Here is a 17,295-nt window from a genome sequence, read left to right as displayed (position 1 = left end):
CCAAGGGCTTGCTCTATACCAAGTGTTTGCTCTATACCAAGGGCTTGCTCTATTTGCTCTATACCAATGGTTTGCACAATACCAATGATTTACTCTATACCCACGGTTTACTCTATACTAAGGGCTTGCTCTATACCAAGGGCTTGCTCTATTTGCTCTATACCAATGGTTTACACAATACCAATGATTTACTCTATACCCACGGTTTACTCTATACTAAGGGCTTGCTCTATACCAAGGGCTTGCTCAATACCAATGGGTTACTCTATACCCACGGTTTACTCTATACTAAGGGCTTGCTCTATACCAAGGGCTTGCTCTATACCAATGGTTTGCAATATACCAATGATTTACTCTATACCCACGGTTTACTCTATACTAAGGGCTTGCTCTATACCAATGGTTTGCTCTATACCAATGGTTTGCTCAATACCAATGGGTTACTCTATACTCATGGTTTACTCTATACTAAGGGCTTGCTCTATACCAAGGGCTTGCTCTATACCAATGGTTTGCTCAATACCAATGGGTTACTCTATACCCACGGTTTACTCTATACTAAGGGCTTGCTCTATACCAAGGGCTTGCTCTATACCAATGGTTTGCTCAATACCAATGGGTTACTCTATACTCATGGTTTACTCTATACTAAGGGCTTGCTCTATACCAAGGGCTTGCTCTATACCAAGGCCTTCCTCTGTACCAATGGTTTGCTCAATACCAATGGGTTACTCTATACCCACTGTTTACTCTATACTAAGGGCTTGCTCTATACCAAGGGCTTGCTCTATACCAAGGGTTACTCTATACCTACGGTTTACTCTATACTAAGGGCTTGCTCTATACCAAGGGCTTGCTCTATACCAATGGTTTGCACAATACCAATGGGTTACTCTATACTCATGGTTTACTTTAGAACAATGGGTTACTCTATACCAATGGGTTACTCTATACCCACGGTTTACTCTATACTAAGGGCTTGCTCTATACCAATGGTTTGCACAATACCAATGGGTTACTCTATACCCACGGTTTACTCTATACTAAGGGCTTGCTCTATACCAAGGGCTTGCTCTATACCAATGGTTTGCTCAATACCAATGGGTTACTCTATACTCATGGTTTACTCTATACTAAGGGCTTGCTCTATACCAAGGGCTTGCTCTATACCAAGGCCTTGCTCTATACCAATGGTTTGCTCAATACCAATGGGTTACTCTATACCCATGGTTTACTCTATACTAAGGGCTTGCTCTATACCAAGGGCTTGCTCTATACCAAGGGTTACTCTATACCTACGGTTTACTCTATACTAAGTGCTGCTCTATACCAAGGGCTTGCTCTATACCAATGGTTTGCTCAATATCAATGGGTTACTCTATACTCATGGTTTACTTTAGAACAATGGGTTACTCAATACCAATGGGTTACTCTATACTCATGGTTTACTTTAGAACAATGGGTTACTCAATACCAATGGGTTACTCTATACCCACGGTTTACTCTATACTAAGGGCTTGCTCTATACCAATGGTTTGCACAATACCAATGGGTTACTCTATACCCACGGTTTACTCTATACTAAGGGCTTGCTCTATACCAAGGCCTTGCTCTATACCAAGGCCTTGCACTATACCAATGGTTTGCTCAATACCAATGGGTTACTCTATACCCACGGTTTACTCTATACTAAGGGCTTGCTCTATACCAAGGGCTTGCTCTATACCAATGGTTTGCTCAATACCAATGGGTTACTCTATACTCATGGTTTACTCTATACTAAGGGCTTGCTCTATACCAAGGGCTTGCTCTATACCAATGGTTTGCTCAATACCAATGGGTTACTCTATACTCATGGTTTACTCTATACCAAGGGCTTGCTCTATACCAAGGCCTTGCTCTATACCAATGGTTTGCTCAATACCAATGGGTTACTCTATACCCACGGTTTACTCTATACTAAGGGCTTGCTCTATACCAAGGGCTTGCTCTATACCAAGGGTTACTCTATACCTACGGTTTACTCTATACTAAGGGCTTGCTCTATACCAAGGGCTTGCTCTATACCAATGGTTTGCTCAATATCAATGGGTTACTCTATACTCATGGTTTACTTTAGAACAATGGGTTACTCAATACCAATGGGTTACTCTATACTCATGGTTTACTTTATAACAATGGGTTACTCTATACCAATGGTGTACTTTATACCAAGGGCTTGATCTATACCAAGGGCTTGCTCTATACCAAGGGCTTGCTCTATACCAGGGGATTGCTCTCTACCAATTGTTTGCTCTATACCAATGGTTTACTCTATACCAATGGTTTACTCTATACCAATGGGTTACTCTATACCAATGGTTAACTCTAAACTCATAGTTTACTCTATACTCTATGCCTTTTTCAGGCATCCTGCTGTCACCCCTTTCTCAAATGACCTATATCCTTCCATTCCTCCCACCTCCCTCCCTCAAGACAGTGTCAATTTCCGTATTAATGGTCTTTCTCTCTAGCCTTGAGTTTTCCTCTAGTAAACTGTCTTGGTTTGCACAATCTTCGTGGACTTGTTGCAACAAACACGTTTACTTTCACTGGACCACCATGTTGTTCAAAGATCACATGATATCAGTCCTTTGAGACTCTCAGTATCTGTGATGTCAACTCATTCACCCTGGGTTTTTGGTGATATTACGTCACTGATGCTTTCAAGCACTGGCAGCCGGCCATGTGCTCTTATTCAGATATGATGGGCTTGTTGAAGTTAAAGCTGAGCAGGAAGGTTCTAGCTGAGGCAGCCTTTGCTCTCATGAGCTACACATACACTACATATGCACTTGATATATGGACAGAGAGAGTAATCTTTCAGACATTCACTTAATACGTGAACTTTATATGAGCAGGCCAGAAGACCACACTCTCGTTGACGCACGGAAAAGGTCTGGTCACACGATCAATCTCAAAACAAGGTACTCTGCCTCCACCTCCATTTCATGTGCCGCACCCTGGGCAATAACCCTCTGTCCAATAGAGAGATAGACTTGGTCCAGCCCTACCAGCCACACGGCAGGTTCCAGACCTCACAGAGTCAAGGCTAGGTCTAGACATCCATGCAAATGCTAGATTGAAGTAAATAAAAGTCAGGATACCAGATACACAAGCATTGGGCAGTCATGGCAAGGGACCACACTCTGTGGCACGCAGAGGACATTCCCGCCCCAAAAATTGGCAACTTGCACTTCATCATGTAACTATTTAAACACGATCCTTGATTTATAATGACCTCACATCGGGCACACCACCAGTCGCATCGTCATTCCTCTTATTTTCAAACTCATGGACTTTTGCCAAAGGTGGATTTCTTTTTTGCTTTTCTTGTTTCCTGAACCTTATGATTTGATGTGAACACTATGAATTTGTCTCTAAAGGACTCATATCGTATATCTGTGAGCTCAAACCTGGCCAGCAAATTCTAAGACCTTTTGGCCACCGACATTGCCATAAAGTGACCTGCGGGTTGATGTATGGAAGGGCTTTACCTCTTCTGTGTCTATGGAGAAATGAGTTGACGCATCAGGACCTTCCCCCCATTGGTGAAAATAGAGCTGCTCCAGGTGGATAATAAACCCATCGTAAAAGTGCCAACCGTCGAGACTCAAGGAGCACTAGGGTCAATGACGTGGACTATTCCAGAACAGAAACTCCACTTCAGGCCACAGCAAGCCCTCCAGTTACAGCTGGATGTGCTCAGAATACTGCATGTAGCAAGAGGATGGGCATGACCCCCAGCTCCACTGTTGCAACATCATGAAGGATCAACAAATACAAATAAATACAGTAGCCACCATTCTCACACACAGCACATTGGCAACATAATAGATGAGAATAAAAACATGGCCACCATTGACCCTTTACGATGCCATCTGTGATGCCTGCTTCTAGAGAACGAGCAGTCAGTCTCCTTTTGACATTAGCGTAGGTCCGCGGTGCACTGAGTGAATGGGAAAGGCACACTACGCTTGACACAGAGAATACAACAACCATGCATGCAGGTCTCCGTCAGGATGGCAGGCATTGGTCTCCGTCAGGATGGCATGCATTGGGGCACCCATGCCCATACTGACCGCAATACCTGCTGACAGCTCGCGTATCCTTCCACTTGCACCCGCTGCTCCACGTTATGCATACCATTGCTTACAACTCATTGCTGCATGAAGATTGGAAGTCATCAGCTGAGGCTGACATCTGAAAAAGAATGGCATCGCCGGACCCAAGCACAAACCGCAATTGGCTGAACCAAAATTAGGACTGGGACTAGGGCTGGCTAGAGATGTCAAACACTGGAATACCCCAAGTAATCGGATTTCGGGTGATAAAACCTACATGCCCATGCATGATGTTGTCCATCATTTGCACAATCTGATGCACGACATCAGGTTGCATTATCATCATCATCACGGTTGTTGCTTTCCAACACATGCACCATGGCCATTGAAACTCTGGTATATTACATTTCCTCCTTCACTTGGAGGGAAGAGGTTAGATACATATATTAATAGTATATTGGAATTTTGAGAGCCCCATTGAGTAGCTTCAGGCATATCATGGCTAGCATAAGCCTTCTGTTGCAACATTCCAATGTTTGTCTTCCTGTTTCTCCCTTTTTAATTTAGAACATTCTACCCTCAGTGGGTGGAATGTTCTAATAGCCTTATTGCTCTGCTTCCTTGGGCTATAACGGTTGTTAAAGGCCCTCTCCCTTGTTATAGGCCCTCGCCTGCGGCTCACGCCTATAACTTGGGTTCAGGGCCTTTAACAACCGGTTTAGCCCTCAGCAGCGGGCAATAAGGCTTTATAAGTTCCGCTCCTCGTTGAGAATTGAGTACTCATTCATGTCGGCAAGTACTTAACTGGTTCAGCACCTTCAACCCAACTGCCACATGCCACATCTCGCCCTAGCATTGAACCTCCAGTGACTTCCTAACCAGAAGCTTGTCAGGGAGAAGAAACTTACAGGTGAGGCCCATGACTGATATAACATCTGAAGCAGTCCTCTTCTGTGGGGGAAGCTCAGTCTTGCCTTAATGGCACCAGTGTGCACATGGATTTCTCCAAATCGCATAGCTACATAAACAAGAACATGTGTGCGTAACATGCTTTAGATATAGAACAACAGTTACCAGTTCCTGATCCTCTTGGTGTTGTTGGAGCTGCAGAAGTGGGTACTGTCTTCAGGAGATGGGATTCCCAAAGGTGAAGTCTCCGAATGGAGGGCGGGTTGGTGACCATCCACTAATCTAGGTGAGTGTACTTGTGTTGACTGACCCCTGGGGAAGCTCAGGTCTCCCCAATGGATGGAAGGCCCTGGTGCATGAATTTATTTTTCAATACACACAGAATAGGTAAAGTCCTTGGATAGATCAACCTCCAGGTGCCTTGATGTGTTTGTGCCTGTGTGCATGTTTGTGTCTTCATGTCCTTAAGATGCAGGTTGTTGCCTGCTGGTCCCTGGGTGCCTGTGACTCAGCCTCTGGGAGGTTGTGCCTTCTGACCTACAACAGACCTCGCGACTATGACACGTCATTCTTCAGGTACTGACATCGTCACACATGAGATATCAGGGGAGGAAGAAGTACTATTACCAACAACCCAACAAAATGACTCCGTACCTTCGAGTGTCTGGCTGAAGTCGGTGGCTGGGCCGGTGTTGGCTGACCGCTTGGGGTTCTGGGTCAAGGCGTTCTGGCGGGTCCAGTCAAAGTTGTCCATCTGATCCTGAGCAAATCCACAAATCTTCTCGTCTTCAAAGCGACAGGTGTTATCTAAGAGAGTTAAAAACAACAAGGTTGTCAGTGCTGCTCTCAGGGCTCCTGAACAAGGGTTCATCACATCACACTCACTCACTGTAGGTCCTGCGACCCGAAGCACCATCTCATTCCTCAATCACCAGCAACCAGTGATCTGCTGTGGAGTGCTACTGGAGGCTGTGCCAAGGCACAGAAGAGTCCAGTGACAGTAACATGAAGAGGTCTGGCTGTGTTCTTTGCAGTGACCATGCTGTAGGTTTTTGAGTTGCCATACTTGTATGCATCCCTATCGGAACTGACTCCCCAACTCAGCCTTAGGGTGACAGTGGGTCGCCCTGCAACATCTTGTGTGCTCTGGGACACATTCACACTAAACCTATTGTCCACGAAAGCAAGGTGGGTGGGTGTTTTTATGAGTCATCCTAAGGAAAAAGCTCTGTACAAACAGCTTTCTGTGTCTCTCAGTTTTCTCATAGGTGGAGCCTTTTACTAACACAACTTCTCTACCCTCATCTGTTATAATAAACATCTGACGACAAACTACAGACTGGGCCCGCTGTCCTGGTCTGTTCTGCAGTGCACCTTTCATTGAGTGTGCTGGTCTGTTCTGCAGTGCACCTTTCATTGAGTGTGCTGGTCTGCATTTAGTGTGCCTTTCATTGGGTGTCCTGGTCTGCACTGCATTGTGCCTTTCATTGAGTGTCCTGGTCCACACTGCAGTGCACCTTTCAAACAGTGTCCTCTTTCCTCTGCAGTGCATCTTTCATTGGGTGCCCCGGTCTAGACTACATTGTACCTTTCATAGAGTGCCCTGATCTGCACTGCAGTGCACCTTTCATCCAGTGTCCTGTTTCCTCTGCAGTGCACCTTTCATTGGGTGCCCTGGTTTGCACTGCATTGTGCCTTTCATTGAGTGTCCTGGTCCACACTGCAGTGCACTTTCATACAGTGTCCTGTTTCCTCGGCAGTGCACCTTTCATTGGGTGCCTTGGTTTGCACTGCAGTGTGCCTTTCATTGGGTATCCTGGTCTGCACTGCAGTGCACCTTTCATACAGTGTCTTGTTTCCTCCGCAGTGCACCTTTCATTGTGTGCCTTGGTCTGCACTGCAGTGCGCCTTTCATTGGGTGCCCTGGTCTGCACTACATTGTGCCTTTAATTGAATGACATGGTCTGCCCTGCAGTGCACCTTTCATACAATGTCCTGTTTCCTCTGCAGTGCACCTTTCATTGGGTACCCTGGTCTGCACCACATTGTGCCTTTCATTGAGTGTCCTAGTCTGCACTACAGTGCACCTTTCATCCAGTGTCCTGTTTCCTCTGCATTGCACCTTTCATTGGGCGCCCTGGTCTGCACTGCATTGTACCTTTCATAGAGTGTCCTGGTCTGCAGTGCAGTGCACCTTTCATTGGGTACCCTGGTCTGCACCACATTGTGCCTTTCATTGAGTGTCCTGGTTTGCACTGCAGTGCACCTTTCATCCAGTGTCCTGTTTCCTCTGCATTGCACCTTTCATTGGGCGCCCTGGTCTACACTGCATTGTACCTTTCATAGAGTGTCCTGGTCTGCACTGCAGTGCACCTTTCATTGGGTACCCTGGTCTGCACCGCATTGTGCCTTTCATTGAGTGTCCTGGTTTGCACTGCAGTGCACCTTTCATCCAGTGTACTGTTTCCTCTGCATTGCACATTTCATTGGGTGCCCTGGTCTGCACTGCAGTGCACCTTTCATCCAGTGTCCTGTTTCCTCTGCAGTGCACCTTTCATTGGGTGCCCTGGTCTGCTATGCAGTGCACTTTTCATCGAGTGTCCTGTTTCCTCTGCAGTGCACCTTTCATTGGGTGCCCTGGTCTGCACTGCATTGTACCTTTCACAGAGTGTCCTGGTCTGCACTGCAGTGCACCTTTCATGCAGTGTCCAATTTCATCTGCAGTGCACCTTTCATTGGGTGCCCTGATCTGCACTGCAGTGCACCTTTCATTGGGTGCCCTGGTCTGCACTGCATAGTGCCTTGGGTTCTCCATTGAAAAACATAAGCACAGCCAACGCGTTTCACCTTAACAAAGGCTTCCTCAAGGCAGCTTCATCCATCCACTAGAGTCTGCCAATCTGGATAAGCAAATTTGCACTGCACAATCAAACAAGCATTTGCAATGCAATAGGTCTCGCATTTGCGAGAGTCTGAGTTATTGGCATTGTAAATGACAATGCCTTTTATTTATGTGTTTTGAAAACATGCAAACATACACACACTTTGTACTTATAGTCCCTACTTACGAGAAGCAAAGCTGGCAGTAAAAGAGGTGCAGTTATTGCTAGCGTTGCTTTTCATAAGCAACGGCTATAAGTTTAAAGTGTGTGTGTACGCAGTGCATGCAGGTTTTGTAAAACATAAATAAAAGGGATTGTTATTCACAATGCCAAAGGTTTGTGTAACATGCAGTGTTTACATTTAAACAAATGCATTAAAAACAATAGATTAAGACTCTTATGCAAACAAAAAGTCCAGTTTGTATGAACGGTTCTTAAGATAAGTCTTATTTTTGGGTTAGGGCGCTGATGGTGATATTTCAGTAAGTGATCTTATACATCACAATGGTAAGTATTTTTTGTGAGCCTAAATAACAACAAAAATAATTACCTCTTCAGAAAATATTTGCATAATTTCTTAACTAACTTTGCAGAATATTTTGAATTAAGTATTAATGTTTTGAAGACTAAGGCCCACGTGCATCAAGGGTTTTTGCATTCGCAAACGGTGCGAATCGCAAAATTCGGCCGTTTGCGAATGCAAATCCCTTTTTTGGGATGCATGAAGCTTTTTGCCATTTTCGCAATTTAAGAAATCGCAATTTATTTGCGATTTCTTAAATTGCGATTGCATTTAGGAAATCGCAATTTTGCAATTTCTTAAATGCAATGCATGATTTTTTTTTATTGCGAAATCGCAAATAGGAAGTGTTAAATCACCATGAAGTTAACCTTCATGGTAATTTGCGAAAATTTTCAAAAATGCACAAAAGTGCATTTTTTAAAGTTTCATTTTACACACACACAAGCCCTTGGGGCATGTGTGTGTGAAAAATGTACTTAAAGTTTAATTTCAGGGTGCAGGGGGGGTCCTTGAGACCCCCCCTGCACCCTTGAAATTGCATCCTCATTTTGCGATTCCTTAATTGCGATTCGCAAAATGAGAATGCCTTCACATTCATTCCTATGGGCCTCTAGGCCCATAGAAATCAATGTAAAGGGATTCCTTAATTGCGATTCGCAAATTGTGAATCGCAATTAAGGAAAAATAAGGAATCGCAAAAAAATTGCGATTTTTTGATGCATTGCCGTTTGTGATTCCTTAATTGCGATTCCTTAATTTTTCGCAATTAAGGAATCGCAAACGGCAACAATGATGCATGTGGCCCATAAAGTAAAACGCACATAAAGTAAATTGAACAAAATTAAGCATAGTTAAATCATATGTATGAAACTGAGAAGGCAATGACACTCTTCAACTGATGCTCTTATTTGAATCACAGTGGTACAGTCCTAAGGATTTTTTTGGTCAAGCATGGTTTTGACCCTTAGGCACAAATAAACATTGAAAGATGAACTTATTTTTGTCAAAAAGCTTTCTCGTATCTAACTCATTTATTCACCTCGAAAGGAAACAATTGAGAGGAATGTATGTGTACCCCGTTGGGGTAGCTGCGCGCTATACAAAATACACTAAATAAATATGTAAAGAAATGGATAATTGAATATGCCAACATTTGATAACACTCAAGAACTTAGATTCTGCATATTTTGCTGCAGAAAAATGGGAAATGAATTTTTAATACTGCTGTTTCTCCATTTTTTAAATACTTTTGCCTTCTAAAAATCGATCTTTGCAATGCAAATCGATATTATGTTATAATAACAAAGATGTCAATTGCTTTGTGTTGCCATTAGACCATATTACGGGTAATACAACGCTATACAAATATTTGTTACTATAACAATTAACTTGCATTGGAAAGAGCAGTAGCGGCTGGCATTGCTCGCTGGTGGGGGGCGGGTGCTAGGGGTCGCGTGGAAGGGGAGCTCGCAGGGGGTGTCGCGGGGGCGTGTTTTGCAGGGAACTTTTAAAAAAAATGAAACGTACCTTTCCGCCGGGTCCCGCGTCTTCTCGGCTCCTGCTCTCCAGGAACAGAAAGCAGGCAGCCATGCTTCCTCCCCTAAGCAAATCACAATGCTGCAAGCACTATTGTGATTAGTTATGACGCTGCCCAGACAGGGGCTAATGGTGTGGCCATGTTCTCCATGTAGGCTGCTCAGCAGCCTGCATCAAGAACAGCAAAATGCGCACAAATGGTTTGGGTGGCCCGAGAGGGCTGACCAAACAGTCTTTGCGCACTCAGGAGTGGGCATACCACTCCTCCCCTGCTCTGCTCAAAGAGCAGAGCAGCCTCGCGAACACGCAATGTGCAAAAGAAACATAAAATGATAATAACTTTTAGTTATTACCATTTTATGTTTTGGCTTTCTCCCACTGTGAGAAAGCAGTGGGTCGATGCTCCTTCGCCCTAGTGGAGCAGCCGCCCCTGGGAAAGAGGGATATTTTTGGAGGGCAAATGTAAAAAAAGAGGGGAACTAAAAACATTTGTGGTGTATCCTACTGCTAAACAAGGAGAGGTGCCATGTGAGCCTATGGGAAAAGACTGATTGTCCCAGATCTCAAACTAAGGGCTTCCCAAGATGTAGAATAAATATGAGTGTCGTTTATGTACTCGGTCTGTACAGTACATACCCTGCAAGTTTCACTTTACTGCACTGTCTTTTTTCTAAGAAATAAAAACAGTCTGAAGGAAATGTGCCATATTTTAATGGTTAAAAGTTTATTTGTTACTATTAATATCCACCATCCTATTTTCACTAATGTGCAGCCACTGTGACATTTTAAGATTACGTTAGAAGCTTTTTGTTTTTTAATATCGACCTCCGTGATTTTCCATGACAAATTGCCAATTAAGATATTGCATATGCTTCATACGTATTTATCATAATCCACATGACCTTTATTTTGAGGGTCAAAGAGCTCTTTTGGAGGAAAATAGACATTTAACTGCTGTGGTTAATTATTTTGGCACTGGAAACAGATCTGCATTTTATAGTCACTCAGCCCTCATTTAAAAGATTACCTGTATTCCATTAGCAACGCATTCACTGCATGGTTTTATTCTAGCCCGTACTCTGGTAATTCAGGATCATTGGTGGGTTCAACAACCAATCTGTCTTGACTTTCCGTTGTTCACTCGGGAATGCTTGGATGTGGTAAATGATTGTGTTACTGTGGTCAGATAACACAACACAGCTGTGACTTAAGTAAATTGGGGCCATATGTATCAAGCCTTTTGTGATTCGCAAAGGCCGAAATTCACAGAATTTCGGCCTTTGCGAATCGCAAACGTGCGCACATAAATGCCCTATGGCCGTATGCACACACATGTACATTTCAGGGGTGCAGCAGGGTGTCTTTGAGACACCCCTGCACCCTTGAAATAATTCTCAAATTGCAATTAGCTAATTGCGAATTTGCAATTTGAGAATTATTTTGCAATCATTCCTATGGGCCTCCTGGCCCATAGGAATGCATTGGAAATTATTCCAATTCCGCCTTTCCGAACCCTGGATCATTACCGTCGCAGTATGTGTCCTGATTAATGGTCGTAAGATTGGCTGCCCAGTAATACTTACGAATATCCGGGAGCGCTATATCCCCATCATACCAGCCTAACGTCAGCTTCTGAAGGGAGATATGGGGTGCCCCTGCCCACAATAACTCTCTGAGCGTGGTTTCGAGAGATGCGAAGTACGACTGCGGCACCAGGTCAGGGTAATTCTGCAGGGCATATAAAAATCTCGGCAGTGCCATCATTTTGAAGAGTGACGCTCTGCCTAACAGCGACAGTGGGAGCTTCTGCCAGGAGGCCGAGTCCTTTTTGAGCCGTTGCATGGGTGGCAGGAGGTTTTTCTCATACCGGGTGGCCGCGTCCTTGGAGACAAAAATCCCCAGGTATTTAAATCCGTCGGTGGCGATCCTGATCGGGCAATGACTTGGGATCGTCGGGAGGTCGCCATGGAGAATATACATTACAGACTTGCCCCAGTTTATACTGTATCCTGAGTTTCTCCCGAAACTAGTGAAAATGTCCATGGCCACCATAAGTGACTTGCGAGGGTTCGTGAGGTATAAAAGGATATCGTCCGCGTAGAGCGATATCCTGTCCTCCCAACCATCCGCCCATCGGAGCCCCCGAAAAAAAGATCCTGCCTGATCGTGGCTCAAGGGACAGGGAAAAAAGCAGGGGCGAGAGAGGGCACCCCTGTCGCGTTCCCCTTTCCAAACAAAAGACCCCCGAAAGTTTGTTGTTTACGGTGACCTGGGCCAGGGGCTCAGCATAGAGGAGCCACACCCACCTTATGAATTCGAGACCAAAGCCCAGTTTCCTAAGGACCGCCATCATGTATGGCCACTCTAGGGTATCAAACGCCATGGCGGCATCCAGCGATACCACTACTGCGTCCTCCCGAATGGTGTGACAGCGTCCCAAAACGCCTTGTAGTCGACGGAGATTGAGTGCAGTGTTACGATGTGGCATAAAGCCCGACTGATCAGGGTGAACCAGCGTTGGGAGAACATGCTTAAGCCTGTTAGCAAGAACCTTGGCCAGGATCTTGGGTTCTGCGTTAAGCAAAGAAATTGGCCGATATGAGGCACAAGAGTCTTTGGGTTTGCCTTCCTTCGGGACAGCCACAATAGTGGCGATACGCTGGTCTCTAGGCAGTACGCCTTGCTCCCTACTTTCCTCAAACATCCGTTTGAGATACAGGCTAAGGCCATCGGAGTTGAGCTTGTAAAGTTCAATGGGAAGCCCGTTGGGTCCCATGGCTTTCCCCGAGTGGAGATCGCAAATAGCACGACCCAGCTCCTCCGTCGAAAGCGGAGCCTCCAAGAGTTCACGCTCTTCCTCTGTGAGGGCCGGCAGACGAATATCTGCCAGCAAATCAACAGAGTCCTCCTCAGGCCGGTCCGAACCTCTACTATAAACCTTCCGATAGTGCCTTTCAAACTCCGTTCGGTTATGACCGCTCCCGTTTCAGTCCTAAGTTTCGCGACCACCTTCTGCGCCTGTGTCTTTTTATCCAGCCATGCTATTAACTTTCCTGCCTTGTCCCCTTGGTCGTACACCCTACCCTCTCTGTCTCTAAGGACGGTTTTGGCAGCATCTGTGGCCAGCGTCATATATTCAGCTCTCTTGAGTTGCAGCTGGTGGGCTATCTCCGGATCTCCGTCTGCAATCCCAGCAGCCTCCAGGTCCCGCAAATCCCCTTCCACTTTGACCAACTGCGTCTCCCGCTCCTTACGACGTCCCGCGATCGCCGAGAGGGCCTCCCCTCTGAGCACGGTTTTAAACGCCTCCCATAACACCACAGAGGACTCCACTGTACCATCATTATCCGCAAAATAGCGGTCAATCGCCAGCATAAGAGTTTTGTGGGTATCTGCATTGCGAAGATACCAGGCGTTGATTGGCGCTATACCACCCTCCCGCTTGTCTCCGATAGTGAGGTGGACTAGCAGAGGGGAGTGGTCTGAGATTCCCCGCGCTAAGTGGGTGGCTTCCTGAATAGCGATGCTGTGTTGTAAAGGTGTGAAAATGTAATCTAAGCGGGAGAAGGAACGGTGAGGACCTGAGAAATAGGTACATTGGCTGTCATTAGGGTGCTTGAAATGCCAAAGGTCAGTAAGGACAAATGTCTCAACAAAGTCAGCTACCATGCGTGACCGGAAGGTATGTCCCATGGGGGATGCCTGTCACAGTGGCCTGAGACCACAGCGTTAAAATCGCCCCCCACAAAGAGCTGCCCATCCGGAAGGGAGAGGAGCAGTTTTTCTAAATCCTGAAAACATTGGGTTTGGAGCCCAGGCGGGATGTAGCTAGTGACCATGTTCACCCTACGGCCCTCCCATCTACCCGAGATGGCAGCAAATCGTCCCTGTGCGTCAGAGTCTTTAAGGTCTATTACCAAGGGGAGGCTGCGTCTTACCATTATACCCACCCCGCGGGACCCAGAGGTAAAGCCAGCATGGATCATAAGGAGGTACCCTAATCGAATTAAGGGCATGGCACGTGTTTTTCCAGTAGGTGGGTCTCCTGCAGGAGCACTACATCTGGTAGGTGTCATTTAATAAATTGTAAGACTATAGTTCTCTTAAGTTTATTCCCCAGTCCGTTGACGTTCCAACTCAGAATCCTGAGACCTTTATCCCACCCCATGGCGGCAAAATTTGAGAACTGCATCAAAAGCCTTGAAGTCCCAGGTACATTCCTGCAAAGTGATCATCATGATACGCTGTGACAACACCAAACAACTCCCAAACCCCCCCCCTCAACTCCCCCGCCTCGGCCCCAGCTCCCCCACCCCCCAAGAACTACTTACCCCCCCGACCCTCCGCCCTGCTTCCCTGCTCCGTAGGTTCCGAACTACCCACATCCCCAATTAGCAGAGCGCCTTTCGCCCCAACCTGAAAAAGAGGAAGAAAACTAGCCCCAACTCCCCTTAAGGTTCCTTCTCTCTAAGGAGCGTGCACCGGCCCCAACTCCAGCCGCCACCCGTTCTCACCCCACTCAACTTCCCAGTACATGTAGTGACTACACTCCATCTGAAAATTGTACGTATGTCCCTCAGCGGCAGAGCCATGTCTTTTAGCAGCCAGTGTTGCATCCCGCCCCGGGCTCGTGTGGGCCCACAGATCAAGCAATGGATGAGGGGATTAACCATAGTAGACGTAAGAGTCAATAAAGTCCACACCCTCATAGGGCCAACCATCAATACCCCGGCCCCCCCCAGACTATACCTGCCCAGAAATAGGCATAAATGGCCCGCCCTCCAGCACCAGTGCCCACAATACGTTACATTCAGGGATGATCAGGCCAGCAGTTCTATCGTCTTCATTGTTCTGCCCCTCTCGAAGGGACCCCCACCGGGGACTCGCGGATCTGGACCTCCATGAGCTGTTGCTCTGTGTGTCCGCCTCCGATCCTCCAGCAATCGAAGCGGGCGACGCAGCCTGAGTGTCTCTCCAGTTCTCACCGCCAGTCCGTCTTTCAGTTCTCGCCGATTCCCGATCAAGCCATTCTTGCACATCCGCTGGCGAGGTGAAGAAAAGGGATCAGCCCCGGCTATGATTTTGAGCTTAGCAGGAAAGAACATCATATATTTGATCCCTCGCTCCCGTAATGCTGCTTTGACACTTACGAAGGAGCGCCGTTCTCTCTGCACTTGTAGCGTGAAGTCTGGGAAAAGCGAATTATGGCATTTTCATAATGCAGGTTCCCTGCCTGTCTTGCTGTTTGTAGGATGGCGTCCCTATCCCTGTAGTTTAGGATTTTGGCAATTATCGTCCTGGGCGGGGCCCCTGGTTTGGGCTTCGGGATCGGCGCCCGGTGTGTGCGCGCTCTACGGTGAAGGTCTTAGACAATCTTTTGGGTTTGAGGTGATTGAGGATCAGATCTTCTAGAAAGAGTTCTACACTTGGCCCTTCCAGTTCCTCCGGAACACCCACCACGCGTATGTTGCTCCTTCGGGCCCTCCCTTCCTGGTCCTCGAGGTGCCCGGCCATCTGCCGGTGCTGGTGCATTCGTTTGTTAATTCGCTGTTCCATGGCCTTTGTTGATCTCTGGAGCACTCGGATATCAGCTTCGTTCACCTTGGCCTTTTCGGATGTTTTCCCGAGGTCCGCGCGTAGGAGGTTAACCTCGATGGAGACTTTATCGATCTTGGTCTCCAGAGTCGCACCCAGCATTTGTATGGCTGCCATAATGGAGGCCAGCGACGGTTCTGCCTGCCTGGCCGGGTCCCTCGTCGCCCCTGCAGTTTGCGGCATCCCCTTCTGCACCGTATATTTATCTAGCTTGTTAGACTGTGTGGTGGTGGATTGTTTTGGCCTCATGATTGCGGCTCAGCTTCTCCTTTCGGCGGCGGCAAACCTCCCGGTGCTGCCCCTTTGCGCCAGTGCCCCGCTTGGATCCGCAACCTACATTTCGTGCCGTCAGAATCCCCACAAGGCCAATCTGCAGGGTTCCCGTCCCCAAGCAGGCCCTGTCCTCCAACCAATGGCACAAGGCAGCCCCTGCCTCAACCGGGCCCCTGCTCCCTGCCTCCTCCAGTCGCCACTGCCAGACGGGGCACATGAAAGTCCCGCTTCAGCCCTGCTGTGGCCTTCCCAACAGTCACTGTGTATTCCCGGCCTGTACACAGCGGGCCTTGCAGGCGCCTTCGTCCCTGGGGCCCACACAGTCTATGCAAGGGCCGCAATGTCTCCCTCCGCTGTCCGCAGTTCCTCCGCCCTCACTGGCGTCTCTAGGGTGCTCTCGTACTGCGAGGAGCTCCCCTGCACAGTAGGGACCCACTGTATGCTGCAGTAGATTCACCACACAGCCGGTATGGCCGCCGCCTAGTTCCCGGTCCGCCGCCGGTCCGCCCCCAACTGTTGCGCCTCACCGGGCCTCCAGACGGTGAACCCAGCCGCTGACGGGGCCCCCAGCAGGAGCGGCTCCCGTTCTATGGCCCCGCTGCAGGAGCGCCTCGTTTCCGCTGCCGTGCAATCCCTGCACCCGCTCCGTTCCGCTTAGGGACCGAAGCCGGGGCCTCTCGTAAAATGCAGGCCGCCCAGTCGCGCAGCCACGTTCCTCTCGAGAAGTCAGCCCAGGATCTCGGATGTGTAGCGCGGCCCCGGGGGCACGTATCGGGACCGGAGTTAGACCAAGCTGCTCCGCTTCCTCCCCCCCATGCAGGGATGCCAGTAAAGTGTAGCCCCAGCGGATTTGTCCAGATTTCAGCAGAGCGAAGGGTTTAGGCTCCGAGGAGCTCCCGGGCTAAGCGGCAATCTTAGTTGGCGCCTGGCCACGCCCCCCTCCTATTGTCAGTATTAATCTGTATTTAAAATAAACACAGACCGTAAAATAGATGGTTTTCTGTCTGTATTTATCCGTAAAAATGGCAAACAGGGTTCCTTATTTATAATATTTATATAAATATTTATAATATATTCACTTCATGATGCAACCAGCATTTGCAATGCAATAGGTCTCGCATTTGCGAGAGTTTAAGCTATTGGCATTGTACATGATAATGCCTTTTATTTATATTTTAGAAATCCAACACATAAAAAAAAGGCATTCATTCAGCCAGATTCATCAAAGGAAAATCGGCTCGCAAAGGGCCAGATTCTGAGAATCCGGCTTTTTGCGAGCGCAATTTTTGCATTTGGGATTCATCATCCCAAATGCAAAAATCGCAATTACAGAAATCGCTTAATTGCGAAGAATCGCATTTAAGGAATCTCAATTAGAGAACCTTTTTAAAATTACGAAATCGCAATATGGGGCCGCTATTTACTGCGAAGTGAAACTTCGTGGTAAATAGCAAAAACTTAGAAAAATGCACTT

General features: G+C 47.2%; 1 protein-coding gene across 1 annotated transcript in view; it reads right to left on the bottom strand.

Annotated features, from left to right (window-relative positions):
- MDGA1 (MAM domain containing glycosylphosphatidylinositol anchor 1) overlaps positions 1 to 17,295 on the bottom strand; it is a 1,234,846-nt gene that overhangs the window by 281,635 nt on the left and 935,916 nt on the right. Inside the window, exon 13 of the mRNA XM_078647369.1 lies at positions 5,667 to 5,819. Coding sequence (XP_078503495.1) covers positions 5,667 to 5,819 — 153 coding nt within the window. The remainder of the gene's footprint in view (positions 1 to 5,666; positions 5,820 to 17,295) is intronic.

This window comes from Lissotriton helveticus, chromosome 6 (assembly GCF_964261635.1).
Source record: "Lissotriton helveticus chromosome 6, aLisHel1.1, whole genome shotgun sequence".
Taxonomy (NCBI): domain Eukaryota; kingdom Metazoa; phylum Chordata; class Amphibia; order Caudata; family Salamandridae; genus Lissotriton; species Lissotriton helveticus.
This window is presented reverse-complemented; position numbering and strand designations above follow the sequence as displayed.